Genomic DNA, 19,266 nt, shown 5'->3' on the forward strand with positions numbered 1-19,266 from the left:
GACCAACAATTCCAGTTTTCATTGACTAAAAAATGGATGAGATTGGACTATGAATGGTTTGTGAAAATAACTTTAAAAAAACGATCAAAAAACCAAAACAAAAAAACAATAAAAATCGATGACAAAATGCCGCATTAGAATTAAAAAAACCACCAGAGAGAAAGCTTATTGTTGTTCAAACACAACATCTTTTAACAAAAAGTGAAAAAATCACGCCGCAAAAGACTCCCTTTTTCGCTCCACTTGGGTGACCAAAATCATCACTTCAAAAATAATAAAAATGTGTAAGATTTTCAAATAATTAAAACCAGAAGAATTCCACCTCCGTAACCGCAGCCAAAATCATTATCTTTTGCCTTAAAAACATTCTTTACCTCACCAGGTACTTGATTGTGTGATCGTTCAGAAACCTTATAAAAGGAGCCGCACAGATTTAAATCTTCAGACATATTGTGGACAAAAACCTACAGTGAAAGAAATTTCGATACCGCAAAAAATTAGCATATTTGTCGAAATTGAAAAGGGTCGAATTTCTTAGGATGGACAAATACTGATAGGTTCACAAAACTGACAGAACTAATAATTTTCATTGAACAAATCATGATAATGGATTTACAAACTCCACAATTAACTCCTTGGCCCAAAAGACACTGTGAGAGCATAAAACCAGATAATATCCGTAGAAACTTAAAGAAAACTAAAAAGATGGAGTCAAAAGTATTCGCCTCACAGCAATTAAGACAAAAATTAGATATACTTCTCTCTTGTTGGAAAACCACATCCAACATGAATTCAAACTTTCATTAAATTTAATTTTATTACGAAAAAAGCAAAGAAAACAATACGACTCATCAGCACAAAAAAAACTACCAAAAACTAGCTTCCACAACAAATCAACAAAAAAAAAGAAATCGGCCATCATTTTTAAAAATAACTCCAGCCTATTCTCAGCGATATATTATATTATTCGTCAAGAAATCAATAAAACCAAAAAAATTGGACAAAAAAATCTAAAAAGGCCAAAACCATCAAATTTCAAAGAACTAAAAAAGCAGAGCATATAGATCTACAGGTCATAGGAGAATTCTACAATGATACATGCCAGATTTTGAACACTGTGAACAAAAAACAAAGAAACAAGAAGACTAACATCGTAATTTTGAAATTATAAAATAAAAAAAAAGATGATAATTTCAATAACTAGCATTCAAGTCTTGAAAAATTACAGAGCCATCCTCGAGGCTAATTAAAAAGTGTTTCAAACAATAAAAAAACAACATTTGCATAAAATTGTTCACGAAAAAGTTATAAAATTGCTATTATGAAACCGATTTTAACTGATTTTCAAAAACTTGACGCCAAAAAAACTATTAGCAACACCAAATCAAAATGCTTTGTGGTGCTAAAACAAAAAACGGTAAGGAAAAAGAGACAAATATTGCCAACATCGAATCAGTACGTATGCAAATTTATAAAACAAAAGTGATCCAGTTGGAAAGAAGTGTTCAGTACATGAATTGTGAAAAATGCGATGTTATACACACTGATTCTTTTGAAAAGAAAAGTCCGCTCAAAAGCTCTAAAAATATAATAAAACCCAAAAAATTTATGAAAGAAAGAAGAAAAATATGTGACCACTTGGCGCTTTAAACGCATTATTACGCACTCAAAAACTTAGCGAGATTAATTTCAAAATTAAATTAATTAAAATAACGTCAAAAAGTTATTTCTACAAGAACCAAACTACAAGAAAAAATCAACCCTAATGGAAACTGATAAACACGTTTATCGATATGCTTCATTCTCATATGCCAAAAAGTCATTCACTGAACGCAGCGCACGATCAAATTTTTCTTTTGCTAAGAAAAATTACTTCATATGTCAATTTCACTCACTTTCGCTGTTAGGTCAAAACTCTGTCTTAACAAATAGTAATTCCGTTTTGATTTAAAAAAACCCCCAAGAAAACCAGTATTCCTCTTCGAGTCGTAAAAAGACAGCGCCCAAATAGAATTCAAATTCTTTCAATTGTAATATTTGCTACTTTGCTGGAGAGCAAATGAACAGATTATCTAAGCGATATGATTAAAAAGACATATGAAAAAAAATAAAGGCAAGAGAGTCAAGTCTTTGATATCAGACTTTCTTTGATAGCAATTAAAAGCTCTTTTTAAGTTGCAACAAACGTGGCATTTAAACATAATTAGAAATTGCTCTGATGGCAAACTTTCAATAGGTTGCTCAATACTATTTAAATTTTCAGACAAGGGATAATAGTCCTCTGATACGTTATTTGCTAGACAAACTAGTTGAAGAAATTGAATTAAATAGAAAGGTATCAAAATAGAATAAATCTGTTAACACATCATCGTCATAACAATACTCAACTCTATCTATCTATCAATAATTCCTCTTGAATCTTACCACCAAACACGGAAGCATAAACCAGGTTTAGTCTGTTGAACGAATAAATTCTCTTGTTACAAAACTAATTCATCTCATAAAAGTACTTTTATTTAATTCAAGGCGGCAAGCAACCCTTTCCTTTCAGGAAACAAGGGGGAATGTGCAGTGTTGGATTTGACAAAAATCGGAGTATAATCCGGCGAAAACGTCAAACTTTTCTAACTATTTACATAAATTAAAGCATAATTTATCAGATAAACTGGTCTTTGAGACATCGTTTCTCCAAGATATGATTACTTATTCATCGAGCGTCTTCGAGCACTGGACGATACAGATGATGATGCTTGTTGGTTAGGCTGGAACAACTGTTGGAATATCCTGTTAGGCACGAATGTCAAATTAGCCTCAGCCAAACTAGAATTCCGATCTCTACTCTGACAATCTGGACTCTCGGGTGTTTGACCAGTACCATCACTTTCATCTTCGGCTATTCGGCTATGGCTTCTCCGATCGGACTGGACGCCTTGATAGTTTTGGAGATTGCGATAAAAGAATGACTCTGATCTGGATTTTTGGCCGCTTATTGGCCTCTGTTCACCTGTGTTATCGGATAGACGGGAGGCTAGCTCTGAAACAGAATAGTTTCCATTCATCTCTCTTTTCCAATTACTCGCCTTTATTTTTCCATTGTCTTCCTACTTATTTCATTTCTGTTTACAAAAATGTTTCTATTTTTTTTCATCTACAATTTTGTTTCTGTATGCACTGCAAGAGACGAATTCATTGCTCATTTTTTTATTTACGCTTTTATTTTTTTCTATTTTATTTTTTATTATTGGAAAATATTCATTTTTCCAATCCAGTAATATTTATAATTTCAACGCCTAGCGAATTATTTGAATCGGTTCATTTCCAATAATTTTATGATCAGCCAAAAACGTTTGTTCGGTTATTAATTTTAACAGAGTCACAGCAGCCTCAAAAGCAGAACTAACGTTGCAAAATCTTGCTAGCCATTATTTGCAATTAGGACATACTTTATGCAATTAGGTTACATCATCTTGAATCTAATTCGGGATGGAAATACAAATTGAACGTCGTTTCGATCGAGTCTCGGCAAATAAATATTGTTTAAGTTTCAACTGTTTCAATTCGATTGACTATTTGTGAACTTAATTGCTCCTAAATCTATCCTTTCAGGTGAACAGAGGTAGTCGCAGTTAGATTGTGTGGGCGCATTTAATGCTAACAAATCGACCAACATTAAGAAACTCACTTCAAATTGGTTAAAGTTTAATTTAAAGAGAAAATCTTCCTAATTTCCACGTTTTTGTTTTCTTAACCTGAGAAAAATTTTCCATACTCCTCCCCGGTCCCCACCCCTCTGTTAAAATATAGAACGCCAAGGCCATTTCCTTTTAGGGTTACTAAGTCCACAAAAGTGATGTTAGCTTGCTCTAAAAGACCCGTTTCAGTTTTAACAAAAGATTTACATTACAGCAGTAGTTCATATTTGGTATAGTTCGTTAGAAATTCTTGATTATTTAGATTTAAGAAAATGGGGGGGGGGAGGTGGTTAATTGGTATCTTAATGGTCGATTTGTTAACATTGTTATAATATCGTGACATGACCGAAGAGTTCAAACGTATGATAAACAGTCAAGTGAGGTTAATTAAAATTAGTTTGGGATTTCTGCCTCATTTGCCCGATTGCCCATTCTTGTTGCGCCTTCTCTTCTGTTCACGTGAAGATAAACGGAAGTTAGGATAGATTCAAGAGGAATTAACATAACCGACTAACGTCGGGCGAATTGCTCTCAAACGACCGGCGAGCGGTTGGCTTGGTCAGTAGCTAGCACTGGGTGGGGGGGCAGAAGCGCGGTGGGGGGGGGGGTGGAGCCAATAGTGGGGGTGGGGGGGGGGGGTCAACAAAGGGGGGGGTGTCAACCTCTAAGAACCGCCCCTCACACCATAAGTATAAGTATAAGTCTCCAAGACAGTTTGAGCTGAAACAGACCTGAAAGGCTTTAAGAGCACATAATGCCCGCTGGGCGCTACCTGTTTATCCCGTTTTTGAGGACGAAAAGTCAAAAGCGTCAGACGAAAAATTGGTCAAGCGAAAAATCGCATAAAAAAAAGACCGACAGGACTAATATAATTGCTACAACCTTCGTTTGAGAGCAATTAATAATCCACAAATAGATCAACTAAAGGAATCTGTTTCATTTCCCCTTCATGAACAAATTTTTTATTTTCAGTAGCCCGCGTGAACAACCTAAACTTAATTCATGTTTTTTTTCATTGCTAATATAGCCCTCCCATAAATTTGACGTAATCGAACGTTCGAAAAAATGCAAAAACATGCAATTGGACATCAATGTGGCCATTTGAATGCCAGCGCTTTTTCCTTTTACGTTCGCTTCATGGTTTTACATATTTTAAATGTTAACTTTGATCTCCGAACGTTCGCTTTAATCAAAATTGTGGGACACACTATAGGTTATATAGCTTCTAGGGTAGCTATAACAATTATTACATAACAATATGGAGTTGCAAAAAAAAAGAATATTATTCGGGGTCATTTTTACTGGGGAAAGGAAACACGCCCTAAACTGCTTAATTATATACACATTAAGTATGCCGAAATTTACAATTAAGGGTGTAAATAAACAAAAAATAAATCTTGGAATTTAAGTGACGTAGTTTAATGAGCACCTTTTGAAATCGCAGCAGCAGGTTTTGAGGACAAACAATTTTTTTCTCGTTCAGGTTTTGAACGAGGAAAAAGTTAGCTATTTTACAAAATGATTAGAATACAGTTTGGCGTCTGTTCATTCGATTGCCTTTAACCAGACCGACCATTGAGTTTAAACAGGCTCTCAACACACGTCTAAAATGATCTGTCTGGTTAGAGTTCAAGTGACTAGGCATGCAAAAAAACCCGAATTGGGATCTTAGGTTCGGACTATAGTCCTCGGCTGCCGATCCGAACATTTTTTGATACCTTAAGTAGGATTCATGGTCATAATTAGAACGTGCGAACATACTGTATGAATATTCCTCGGCAATGTCGCTGGAATCGCTGCTCACAGAACCGCTCAAAGGTTCCGAATTGTCTGAAAGTTGGTTGTCGGAACTGTCTCGTCTGCTTGTATGATGTGAGGTTCGCTTTCGAGTAGATTTGCGTTTGTCGACAATCATTAATGACTGGGTTTTGTCGCTACACGAGTGGAGGTAGAAGCCGTCTTCGTTGTCATCGTCTCCCATGTTTCGGTAGATTTCTGTTTCGTCGTAGTCAAGTCGAGTCATGTTTTGCAACAGCTTTTCCCTGAAAACCTTGAGATGTTAACTTGTTCCAGCTTTTTCACACGTAGCTTATGAGAAAAACCTCAAAATAAGTAGTTACATTTATTTGAGTTATTATCATCAAATCAACAAACAACTAGCAAAGGCAAACATAGTAGAACAGCGAGTAAAAGGAATCGTATTTAGAGAAACCCAATGAAGACTAATAGGACAGAAAGAAACTCTAAATTGTTTTTACTTGATTAGTGTGTTAACATCTTTCCAAACAATAGCTACAACTCGAAAATAACAAATACAAAAATTAGCCCCCGAATAACATAGAAATGGCCTTAAAATATATCTGCAATAGAAAATCCGATAGCAAAACAAAAAAACCTGAAAATTGAATCGCGGCGTGAAAAAAACTCACTCTAGAAACTCCATAACTTGGAAAGATCTCACACCCTAACTACTCGCTTTTTCGCCCCGTTATTGTTTCTACATGACCCAAATAATTACTTCAATTTGACATTTCAGTGTGACATCAAAAGTCGAAAAAGTGATCGTAAAAACATCGAGTATGAACGTAAGATATTACGCTAAAGCTCGATTCGAAGAGCAGAAATTCAAAAACATTTGTGCGCCCGTGGAGAGTTTAGCCTCTAAATCGAAGTAGAAATAGCTTAAAAATGACAAAGCAGTAAAATCTAAGACACTTTTATAACCTAACACACCGTCTTTAAACATTGTCTTAGCATTCGGGTCTTATTGGCTTATCAGGTTTCTTTTGATTCATTGTACCACATCGAAAATGCAGAACCTTTAACTGCTGTGATCTGATAATATTATAGAGGAGTAGAGTAAGCTTGTCATGAAGCTTTTAAAAGTTAAACCAATTGGCAAGACCTTTAGAAAATCGTCAAAATCAGCGAATAAGCTACCAGTTTCAAATTATGATTGTTTAAGACTAGAATGAAACATGAATAAAACGGTTAAGTAGATACCAAGAGAGGGTTAAAACGTCGGGCAAATTTCTCTCAAACGATTGGCGAGCAGTGGGTTTTGGTAGTAGCCAGCTGGGACTTAGGGATGCAATAGGTGTGAGGGGATTGGGGTGGAGGTTAAGTGATGGGAGGTACGGTTATGGGAGAACTTGCCGAGAGGTGGTCTGAATCACCGGGTTGGAGAAGGGTGGGCGGGGTGTTTAGGGTGGGGGTGACAGGGTTGGGTTAAAAATCGAAGACTAAGGATCGTCCTTCACTCCTTGACATTGTTTCCTCAAAACAGTTTCGGTGAATTGCATACTTAGAGACCAGTAAGGCGCGAGGCTCTAAGAGAGCTTCTCGGCCATTTAATGCCCTGCGAGCATTATTTGTTTATCCCGTTTTTGAGGACGTAAAATCAATGGTTCAGATGAAAAATCGTTCAAGCGGAAAATCGCGTTAAAAAAGACCACCGGATTAATATAACAACAAAACAGAGCAATTAATGCTCTTTGTATAACAGTTAGGTGAAAACTAAGAGAGGTTTAAAACGCTTGATTCAACTTGAAAAGCATCCAAATATTTGCTAAAAAATTTAATTGAGCGCAATTAAAAAACATAGCTGGCAGATTGCCAGAAAATAGCCTCAACAGATTCGTAGATCAGCAGTCAAAACAGTAAAACAGAGAAACCAAAACAGTCAAAAACAGTAAAAAAGAGAGACCAAAAAAATTTTTTTTCATTGAAGGCTCATCTGTTATATTTTGATTAAAAATCAGTATAAGTTATTGCTGCCTCTATTAGCTGATCTCAAATAGCCTTCATTTATAGTGACACATACCCATTTCACTTTATCTCTTTGAATTAAAGTAAATAAAAGTCAATTTCAAAAAAAAGTGAGGAAGTCATTTTTGAGAGTTAGGTAAGTCAAGTGTGACCAAAAACTTAATCACGCGAATGATCAAAAAAACTCGCTCCAATAAGAGCGAAAAATGACGTCACGCATGCAATTCAGTTGAAATTGCATGAACGACTGAACAAAAAGTGGCTGTGACGTCATATGGTCGTAACAAAAATCATGACGACGAAATAAAAAAACCAAGAGAAGGCCAATAATAGCCACAGCTATCACTGTGCGGCTATTAAACAACCGACTAGCGTCGGGCGAATTGCTCTAAAACGACCGACGAGCGGTTGGCTTCGTCAGTAGCTACGCACGTTTAGTGAGGCTAGCTTAAGCTTAATTGAAGAAGCGTTAAGTGAGCGCAGCGGGGAGGGGGGTTGCATCATGGGGGAGGCTGATGGGGGTGGCAACAGTGGGGGGGGGGTAAATCTCTCAGAACCGTCCTTCCCACAATAAGTAAAAAACATAACCGACTAACGTCGGGCGAATTGCTTTCAAACGATCGGCGAGCGGTTGACTTCTTCAGTAGCTAGCCACGGTCTAGTGAGGCTACATTTAGCTTGATTCAACTCTGTGACTTTTAGTTTTCGAGCCTTGTTAGTAAATAAATCAAATAAAAAACTGATATTTAAAAAGCTTGCAAAATATTGCAAAATTTAAAAAAAGTAGCTACCAGATTTTGCAGTGAAAAAGTTCAAAACTAACTTTTATCTCTGGATTTATGTCAGGAAACCCATCTGCAAGACTTGAAAAGCTTCGTTGGCCAGTAATGATCGATCGTCAGTACTCAGAAAGGGACAAAAATATTCAAAAACTTTGAAAACAATTGCAAATTTTAACAAAATCTTGCTAAAAATCAAGATATTAAAATCTTCAAAACCGTTTCAATGTCTCATGACACTATCCTGCATTCCGATTTCAAGCTTCAAAAAGTTTCATTGGCTCATAAAGATCCATAAACTTGGAAGATGATAAAAATTTTCTGAAAATTTGAAAAAAAAATTATCAAACCATTGATAAAGCTGGAGTCATTAAAATATTGATAATTATTCCATGAACTCTAAAAACTAAGCGACAGCTTATCATCATACCTTGGAGGAGGTTCTAGGACCCTGGTGCCGGTAAAAAATGAAAAATTCAAAAAAGATTCAAAAACTTGAAAAAATTGCAAATATTTTTTTAAAAACTGCTGATATTAAAATCTTGAAAAACAATCCATTACATCTAAAAGATTCAAAAGAGGAGGCTGTGTGGCTGTTGAGGCCGAAAAAACCTGAAAGATTACGAAAAAATTCAAGTTGCATAAAAAACTGCTAAATATTGTGATAATAAATATTGAAAACTAATCCATGGCCCAAAAAACACTTTCCAGTAACTTCTTATTAACACCTAATGGAGATTTTCTGTTAGGCTGAAAAAACTGAAAAATGACAATAAAGTTTTCTAAAAAAATTGCCAAAATTTGTCATATTAAAAAACTGACAGCTACTCCATGGCAAAAAACTTTTTTCAGTAACTTATCATCAAACTCCTAAGGACGTTTTCGGCCTCTGCGTCTGGAAAGACGTGAATAATAAAAATAAATGTCAAAAAGACTGAAAAATTTGCAAGTTTTCTCAAAAGAAATGCTAAAATTCGTGATGTTAAAATGTTGAAACCATTCGACTACCACTAGAAACTATGCAGTAACCTAATATAAGACCCTACAGGAGGTTCCTTGACACCTAGGGCTGAAAGTCAAAAAGCTCAGAAATTTTCAAAAAGCTTTTGAAAAACATAGCCGGCAGATTGCTGGAATAGCTGCGAAAGAATAGACCTGCGTGCCACATAATAGAGATAGAAACAGATATAGATCTAAATTGAAAAAAATCGACGCCACTCAAAAAACTTGGTAAAGAACACTCAGCGATAAATTAATACAATTTGTTAAAATTCATTCCACAGAAGCCCTTTATTAGGGACCTTTACTGCACATATGAGTTCGTTTGACCATAAACTAATTCAAATTAAACTTAACTTTTAAAGTGCAAAAGTCATTTTATTGAGTGAGGTAAGTCACTTGTGATCAAAATCTAATCCCGCAAAAAACTTTTGCTAAAGAGAGTGAGAAATGACGTCACGCGCGCAAACGCAGCAAATAGCAGACCTTAAGAGATCCTGATGTGATACAAGTAAACAATGATGCCACACACTCAATTCAGTCAAAATTGCTTCACCGAAAAAACAAACACAGCCGGCAGATTACCGGAATAGCTGCGAAAGAATAGACCTGCGTGTCGTATAATAGAGATAAAAACAGAGACAGATCAAAATTGAAAAAAAAATCGACTCCGCTAAAAAAGGTTAAAATTATTCAACAATAAATTAATAAAGGTTGTTAACATTCATCCCGCAGAAGCCTCTTATTAGGGACCTTTACTGCACAAAAGAGTTCCTTTTACCTTAAACAAATTCAAATTAAACTTAAGTTTTAAAGTGCAAGAGTCATTTTATTGAGTGAGGTAAGTCACGTATGCTCAAAATCTAATCACAAAAATAACCTAAAAACCTGTGCTAAAGCGAGTGAGAAATGACGTCACGCGCGCAAATGCCGATATTGAGAGGTAGAAGTCATTCAGAAAATTTGACATTTTCAGCTTTGCTGTGTGAACGAATGTAAAACGAAAAAAGCGTCAGGCGACAAAACAACAAAAACCAAGAGCACCGCAATATAGCTTCGCTCAGCTTACAGCTTCGCAGCTACAATTAAAAAGAAATTGCATGTTTTTAGCGATCGGTTGTTCGTCAGTAGCCACGGGAGGGGGGAACCCGGAGTTGATGAGGAGGGAGGGGGCAAAAGTGGGAGAGGGGGCAACAGCGCAGAAAATTTGACATTTTCAGCTTTGATGTGTGAACGAATGTAAAACGAAAAAAGAGCGTCAGGCGACGAAACAAAAAAAACCAAGAGCACGGCAATATAGCTTCGCTCAGCTTACAGCTTCGCAGCTATAATTAGTAAAAAAAATTGCGTGTTTTTAGCGATCAGTTGTTCGTCAGTAGCCACGGGAGGGGGGCACCGGGAGTTGATGAGGAGGGAGGGGGCAACAGTGGGAGAGGGGGGGGGGCAACAGCGCAGAAAATTTGACAATTTCAGCTTTGCTGTGTGAACGAATGTAAAACGAAAAAAGAGCGTCAGGCGACGAAACAAAAAAAAACCAAGAGCACCGCAATATAGCCTAGCTCAGCTTACAGCTTCGCAGCTACAATTAGTAAAAAATTGCGTGTCTTTAGCGATCGGTTGTTCGTCAGTAGCCACGGGAGGGGGCACCAGGAGTTGATGAGGAGGGAGGTGGCAACAGTGGGAGAGGGGGGCAACAGCGCAGTGGGGGGTTTGTGGCGGTCAAAAGTGGGGGTGTCTTCAACCTCTCAGAACCGCCCATCACACCATAAGTATAAGTCTCCAAAACAGTTTGAGCTGAAACAGAGCTGAAAGGCTCTAAGACCACTTAATGCCCGCTGGGCGCTAACTGTTTATCCCGTTTTTGAGGACGGAAAGTCAAAAGCGTGAGACAGAAAATCGGTCAAGCGAAAACACCATTCAATAGTCTCACCGAAAGTTTTGCTGAATCGCATTCTAAGTAATGGTTACGTGACTCTGCTTGAAGTCACTGAGAACTTCTGGCGTTTATCGAGAACCGCGAAGCGGTTCGAGATATAATGTCAAAACTTCGAAGTGACTTCTGCAGAGTCACGTAACAATTTTAAAAAAGCACTGTGCAAGTTCAGTCGGAAGCTTTGCGGAAGTGATTTTAACCGATTAAACAATCAAAATAGGAATTTTCTTCCGATTGATGAAAAGGAGAATCACTTTCGCAGACAAATGGCTTTCTTTCCAAAGCACTATAGGAACAAAACAATTTCTCAATTTCGCTGTTCTTTGAATTTTCTGTTTGATATAAAAAAGAGCCAATTGTCCCTGAAAAATAATGACCGATGATGATTCCATTCTTGCAAAAACAACATGTGAGAAGATTCGATGGTTGGACAATCTGGAAACGATGGATTCAAGTTAAGAAAAGAAGACCCAGAACTTTTTGGGATATCAATGGATATGATTTTCGCCGACAAATGAGTCTTGACCTAGTCGACAAATACCTTTGTCAATTCATACAAGGGATTTTTTTCCGTTTCTCCATCCCCCAGGAATTTTTTCCGTTTTTGCAAGCCCCCCCCCCCCCCCACCCATCAGTACTCTCATCCTCCTATAGACCAGTAACAGCACAATTAACATTACATAATGAGAAATCCAAAATCAAAATCCTGTTAGGGGACAGAATTGTAAGCACCAACAAGCAGTGGCAAAAACGGAAAAAACAAGCAGTGGCAATTTTACAAGTAATTTTAAATAAAGAACGCGATTTTTTGGAGTCAATTTTCAAAAATTTCAACTTCTGGCTAAGTATATAGGAACTTCTGGCATTTCAACTTCTGGCTAAGTATGTAGGAACTTCTGGCATTTCAACTTCTGGCACTCGCGACTTTCGGCATTGTAAAACTTGCACGTGCGTGCTTTAAGAGATTGGTAAGGCGTACGGCTCTAAGAGAACTTAATGCCCTCTGGGAATTACCCGTTTGTCTCGTTTTTGAGGACGAAAAGTTAAATGGAGAACCGCCACAAAAAATCGGTCAGACCGGATTGAGTGTACCTTATTTTAGTGATGACTTTGCTCTGTTGTTGGAGTACAGTTGGGTCATCGTGTTCTAATAGAGATACACTGCCTCCCCTCCCTCCTTCAATGTCACTCTTCTCAGTCAGACTGGCCAACAGTTCTTTTTCAGCTTGCGATAAGGGCTCGTTGTTATTCTCCGTTGTCGCACTCTCACCTCTCTAAAAACACAACCGTTGCTAATGGATAGCATTGCGAATCTTCTTTTTCCTTCGAAGTAATTGTGATGTTAAGGTGTTCAATATAGAGAGCAACCACGCAAACATATGGCTGAAAAAGACATCGGTTGACATTGGCTGAAAATTGAAACCATCCCTGGTATAAAGTACATTTGAAACGTTTAAAGGATGGTGAGAGCAGGTTTTATGTCAAGTATATGTCAAACTTAAATATGAGTCACCCCTAGGGACTAAAGGCCCTGACACCTGCGTCTCTGTGAGTTAAGTACAAACTAATTGACAAAGTTGAGCAAAATTCATATTATAAGGCATGTCCATTTTTCTCTTAGATTTCTAAGTAATTGAATTGCTTGTCTGTTCTGTGTAATTGCCCCCCCCCCCCCCCCACGAGATTATACAATTTGGGGGGGGCGTGAATTGCTCAAACGAAAAAATATCCCAATACTAATTTCAACCCACCGAAAGTCTTCGCATTTCCTCAAATCCCGACATCGCCGACTGTAGATCAAGGATAACAGCCACATTAGGTTTTGTTTCTCCTTGTATATCGTTGCCGCCAATCATTGCCAATTTAGCATCAATCTCGGCCTGACAATTATCGAGTTCTTCAAAGATCTTCAATGTCGTCTCGACTCGACGCGAGATTTTCTCCAAGATCAAGATGAGAATTTCTGACCGTTTCTTGGTGGCACTCAACATGTCGCCACAGGTCATGGTTCCTGGAGGGTCATTTGAGAAGATCAAGTTTTCCACAAACACAGTTGCAATGTTTTCGATTTCCATTCTGTTCACGGCACTATTTTCGTTCACTCTAGAAACAAAATTTTGACGTTCTGATTACTTGTGAACATTTATATTCTTGGGTCTGGGACTGTTTTGTCCGGGCATGATATTCTTTTAGGAGAATTGAGGAACTTAAGAAGATTATTCAAAAGACTTGTGGAAGTTATTTAAAAACAGCAATCCAGATTTTCAAAAATTGAGAATATCAAAAGTCTTTTAATACGCTTCGTTACAAGAACTCCAGCTTTCAATTGCGGAATCGCAGGTTGCGTAGCGATCTGATCTATCAAAACTAAATGAGGGATATATATCCTATCCGTAGTAACTTTCCCTTCATCGTCAAAATCGATATAAATTTTGGAGATTTTGTCTTAGAATTACGTACTCTTCGCATACTTAGGTCAATTTTTACTGAACATTATTCAAGCTCTTTAGCACAGTTCAACACACTCATAGTTAGATCTTGATCAGCTTTAACAATTACAGCTGTCAATTGTGACCTCACATCCTATTAATTAGATTCATCCCCTTAGATCTGTTTTAGCTTACAATTTGTTCTCACGTTCTGACCTCAAGCCAAACTCTCCACTTTCCACTATTGGTTCATGCAACCAAACGAAGTTCAAAGATCAAACTCAAAGTCGAAAGGATGCCTTGAGTTTTGCTAATTATGACTCTCAGATCTTTGCTCCACCAGATAGATTTATTTGACCCATTCAGAAATTAAGTAAAATGACATCGATGACAGTCTAAAACGTAGCCGGCAGATTTCTCAAAACTATCCGCCGTATACCAACTTGACGCCTATCAAGATTGTAACAGAAAAAGTAATAGAAAAAAAAACAAATTGCCAGCTTTCTCTCAAGTGTCAAAAAGTGTTCTAATTTGAAGTGCAGTTCCATACAAATGCTTACCTCAACTACTCTAAATTCACCTTCTAAATTAGGGACTATTCAACTTAATACTAAGCTAGGAATCGCAATTGAACACTGATAATCAAATGCACAATGGCTTAATGACCGGGCTTTATCGGTTTATCCCGTTTCTTTTGATTTTGCTCCTCTGACCTTGACCGTATTCACTATACTGCGCAAATCATTGAGTAAATGCGTTAAAATGAATCTATTCAACAGAAACAGTGAGTGAGATCAAAAATCAAACCAAAAAGTCGTGACTTACGTAAAACAAAAAACTGATCGAAAGGTAGAACGACTCAAAGAAACATAGCAGGATAAGTCCTGACACAATTCAGAGAAATAAGACAACAGCTATATGAACAATAAATGGATTGGGAAAAGCACTAAGAAAAAAATCTTATAAAAAACCTGAAAAAAATTGCAAAAATCAAAATCAAAAAACCACAACCGAAAAAACCACAAAAAAGCGAATTTATGTTCAAACACCGTTTTCTCACTGTACTTTGAAATTTGAGAGAGCAAATTCAAGCCGCAAAACCACTCGATTTTTCGCTCGTCCCAAAATTCTCCTGTTTCCACTGGAACTAAATCACTTCTCCAATTTGACTTAACAGATCATGAAAAGGCGTGAGAACATATTGTTAAAAAAGACAGCAGCACAAAGCAATACAAATTCTTTGAATTGTAAAAACAACGGAACAATTCCTGAACTACAGTTCAAAGAATTTTCATTGCTACAAAGAAAATTACACAAATTAACGACTAGGAATCGATTCCGAAAAGCATTTAGCAAAAAAAAACAATAAAAAATCTTGAAAAATACTCAAATCGACAAACAAGGTTTTCTAACTCTATTTTTAAAATAATGTCGAAAAATTGTACGCGGCAAAACCACTCGATTTTTCTCCGCTTCCTATTTCAGCGTCATAAAATCATCAAAATGTGTGAACAGATCTTAAAAAAGACAGCGCCCCAAAACAATTGAAAATTCTTTGCTATGTATGAAAAAGGAGAGCACCTATATAAAAAACCTCTTGAGAGGATGACGGGTGCGTGACCGGAATGGGTAGGCGTGCTCAGTGGAAGGGGGACGGGGTTCGAGCTTTCAGGGTAACGGGCGAATGAGGTAGAGGAAGGTGGACGAGACGAGTGGAGAGAGGGGGTGAGTGGGGAGCGACAAAATCTTAAGAACCACCAACCACAAAATTAATTCATGTATCTGGGGGGGGGGGGATTGAGTAAGTGGGGGGGGGGGGGGGGGTGGGGTGGGTAGAGTTGAGAGGGCTAGACGAGATTGGGGTCCAAATCTCCAAGTGGAGGAGGGCGGGCGGGGTAGTATTGAGGGCGGGCGGGTGCGGGGGGGGGGGTAACTCAGAGGTCAAACCTTAAAGATTTAAGAACCGCCCTTTACACCATCAAACCGTCTCCTCGAAACATTTTTGCTAAATCGAATACTTAAAGACTAGCAAGCCATAAGGCTCAAGGCGAACTGCTCAGCGACTTAGTTCTCTCGTGGTTTTACATGTTTATCCCGTTTTGAAAAAAAAACTAGCAGACAAAAAGTTGGTGCTACAAAAATTATCATTAAAAAGAGCAGCAGGACTAACATAATCGCTACAAAGTTCGTTTGAGAGCAATTAAAACTATGCTAGATGTCAGTACATTTACCCAAGACTTTTATAAAATTTAAAAGATCGCAATAATATCAAGATCAGAGACTGAAATTCTCGTCACCAAAAACATAACCGACTAAACGTCGGAAGAATTGCTCTCGAACAACTAGTGGGAGCTCTAATCAATTGCAGCCTGCTTCACTCGGGGGGGGGGGGAGGAGGAGGAGGAGGGGGAGCCTAAATAGGACTAAGCGCAATAGTGAGCTTCAAATAACCACATTAGAGGTTATTATATACTACTATTAAAATTTGAAGTGAAAAATGGCACCAGTTTCGGGGCACTTTTCATTTGACTTTAAGTATTAAATTGCCGCCAATTGAGTTCAACTGCTTGAAATTGTGATTGAGAGAGAATTTTAGATCACGCATAAAAAAGACACACACGTTTACAATAATTGCTATGAACTTCGTTCAAGAGCAATTAATAAGTAAGAATAGTACCGCAAAATTGTCCTCTGGCAAATATAATATGCATTATCTTTTCAGAGTTCATCTATCAAGTTTATCTAATAGCTCTTCACTCAATCAACTCGATGTCAAAGTTTGGATCCTTATCGGAATATTTCAGGTTTTAAACTGCCTTCTGAGAGTTAAAGCTACAATTTCAAACTACATCGTATGGTCACAACTTCCAATACTGAAGTTCAAAATCTGACTATTCTCGCATACGTTACGTGACTCTACCGTGTGCATAGGTTACCGTGTGCTTAGGTTAAAAATTGGTATTAATCAATAAACGCGCAGCGTTTCGAGATATGTCAGAATTTCGAGGCTACTTCTGCAGAGTCTATCCCTGCTTGAAACACAAACTTGCAAATTTGAAATCTGACTGTGTTTAGGAAAATCTGCCATCGTAAAACCGGCGCTGCAGAGATCTCGCACCTTAAAACTTGCACGTGAGTGTTTCAAATTAAAAATCACAACTCACTTGAGAAGGTGTACAATCAACGCCTGTAAGGTATCACTATTAGCCGGAGGCAATGTCTTCAAATGCTGAAACACTCGGTTTGTTTGTTCCTCTCTCGTCTCCAAGTCCAATGCCATCATCAACATCTTATACTTCTCATTCGTGAACAAACAATTGGGGAGAGATCGGAAGAACAACTTGACTACATCAGCTGTAGTTTTCACATCGAAGTCTTCCAGTTTCTCCTTTGCGTAGTCCTCTGATTCAAGAAGGTTGATGAGACGTTTCTTCTCCATTTGAGATCCGTTTGTTCTGTAGATACCTTGCAGGTTCAGTCCATGGTCCTCAATGTAAGCTAAGAGGTCACACAGTTTTCCTGGAACCTGAAGTACACGGTTATAAAGATTGCAGCTGTTTATCGGTTTAGTTGCAGATAAGGGAAATAAAGGGAATGTATACCGATCAGGATTTTTTTCAACTTTTCAAGGACATATTTTACCACCTTTGCATTAAAGTTCGATTGAGGTCGCCATGAAAATTAACATTGAAACGGAATAGTGAAAATCTAGGTGAATTTAATAACCCATCCAACACAGCACTCCAAGAAAACAGACCAGCGTGAGCGAAATGACCGTCAAGTTTGTTTGAGAATACTGAATAACAGAGAAAGTAGAAAGCGGAGAAATCTTTTGTTGATTACCTGTTTGTTGTTCTGATTGTACAATGTCTCGAGAGGAACCCTGATGAACTTGTGTGGAGGGTAGTCCCCCTTCAGCACACCCGGACACTGGACCAACAGGTGCTCACACATTTTGTGGATTGCACATTTGCACACTACACAAAGGAAGCCTTTTATGATCATTTCAAAACTTCCACGATTACAAAGCAGAGATCTATTTATAATTTTAGAAAATCTTTAAAATAAAATGACAAGCAAAATGATCGTTTCAGCTCTTTTAAAGTGCAAAAAGCCATGTCGAAGTTAAACAATCAATGGTATGTTTGAATAAATCGTAGACAAAAAAACAGAAGATTTGTTTAGGGGTTAAGAGATAGAGCGGAGCTAATTAACTGCTAATTAACTATCAATGTTTCACAGAATAGCCATTAACTTTTAATGTTTCTGTACAATATATGTATCTAAGTAACCCTTATAAATTCTGTTTCTAAGTTTTGTGAAAATAATTTGATGCGCGATAATGATGATATTTAAGTTTTGATAGGAAACATCGCCAAGACATTTCAGATGTTTTATCACTAAAGAATCACATCGAACCGATATAATAAATATTACCGCAATTAGCATCTGAGAAATAGAACCTGCGATATCTAATAACAGGTTCAAGCATGGTGACATTAAATCTTACGATGAATCAAGCTACCATGAAAACAAACATACTAACGTCGGACGAATTACACTCGAACGACAGGCCGGGGCTATTTGATTTAGAGGGGTGCAGCTCCGAAAAGTAGAACAGATTGAGGGCAACTTAGATCACTCAAAAATGAAGAACTAAAGTATGAAAAAGTCACTCAAGAAGAATATTCTAGAACAAAAGCGCAAAAACGGTCAAGCAAGAATTTGCATAAAAAAGACACACATGTTTACAATAATTAGCTCACTCTCGACAGCAATTAATCATGAAAAACGTGTTGAAACTAACCAACACATTGTACGAAATCTTGATTTTTCCGCTTTCCACACAAACAGTTGATCAACGGCGATCGTCTTTTCTCTTCCAACTGGTGTCCTTGGATCTCGCGTAACTTGACAGTCGAGCGTCTGTTCACCCTCCAGGGTCTTTCGCCCTCTTTGATCACCACCAGTTTCTGGTTGTTCATGAAGTGGGTGAGAATGCTGCCGAAGGATCGAACCAGAAACGGCTTGTCTAGAACTGGATGGTTTGGATCCGGCAATACAATGTTGGAATCTTTGGGTTTGTTTTTAGCGACCCGATCGTAATTGTCCATGAACATTTTGATGACTTGGAAAAATTTGAGGGGTCGGAAGGAAGTCTGAAAATTAAAGCACAAATTAAGAAGCCAATTACAAAACAAAATCAAAATTTTAAAACAGTTTTGACAATAAACAGACAGTTTAATGGATATCCGCTACAAAAATTAACTCAATTTGTATGTGAAATTACCTTATATAATAAGACCTTGGCTGAACATTAAGTATCAATTCAATAACTGCTTAAGGTAACATCATTGATTAAGAAGTAAATTAGCGTAAATCTTGTCGCCCCAATAGAGATTTCATCACCCAATTTGCATCATAATTTACATCTCCAGACAGTGTTTACGTCATAAAAGAACCCACTTGAGCCAAATTTATCAGTAAGGTACACTCAAACAGCGAATTTGTCACTCTCTAATCTCTTCCGATCAGCAAAAATAACAATGAGACCAATAGTAGAGGGGGGTCCAGAGAAAGAAGGTTGAATTGACCAATGCGTCGCTCATAGCCAACTTCTACCCAGTTATCGCTTTCGTTTTGGACAATTAGCATTTCAGCGATTA

The 19,266-nt window shown here is 37.6% G+C and overlaps 1 protein-coding gene across 2 annotated transcripts in view; it reads right to left on the reverse strand.

Moving 5' to 3' along the window:
• Positions 1 to 2,306: 2,306 nt before the first annotated feature.
• LOC142349582 (uncharacterized) overlaps positions 2,307 to 19,266 on the reverse strand; it is a 140,591-nt gene continuing 123,631 nt past the window's right edge. For both annotated transcript variants that reach the window (XM_075401244.1, XM_075401243.1), the window contains 7 exons: positions 18,408 to 18,759; positions 17,444 to 17,577; positions 16,765 to 17,126; positions 12,923 to 13,274; positions 12,264 to 12,445; positions 5,454 to 5,734; positions 2,307 to 3,034 (listed from right to left, as the gene is read on the reverse strand). In XM_075401244.1, coding sequence (XP_075257359.1) covers positions 2,700 to 3,034; positions 5,454 to 5,734; positions 12,264 to 12,445; positions 12,923 to 13,274; positions 16,765 to 17,126; positions 17,444 to 17,577; positions 18,408 to 18,759 — 1,998 coding nt within the window. In that variant the 3' untranslated portion in view covers positions 2,307 to 2,699. The remainder of the gene's footprint in view (positions 3,035 to 5,453; positions 5,735 to 12,263; positions 12,446 to 12,922; positions 13,275 to 16,764; positions 17,127 to 17,443; positions 17,578 to 18,407; positions 18,760 to 19,266) is intronic.

Source organism: Convolutriloba macropyga, chromosome 11 (assembly GCF_964194025.1).
Source record: "Convolutriloba macropyga chromosome 11, txConMacr16.3, whole genome shotgun sequence".
Taxonomy (NCBI): domain Eukaryota; kingdom Metazoa; phylum Xenacoelomorpha; order Acoela; family Convolutidae; genus Convolutriloba; species Convolutriloba macropyga.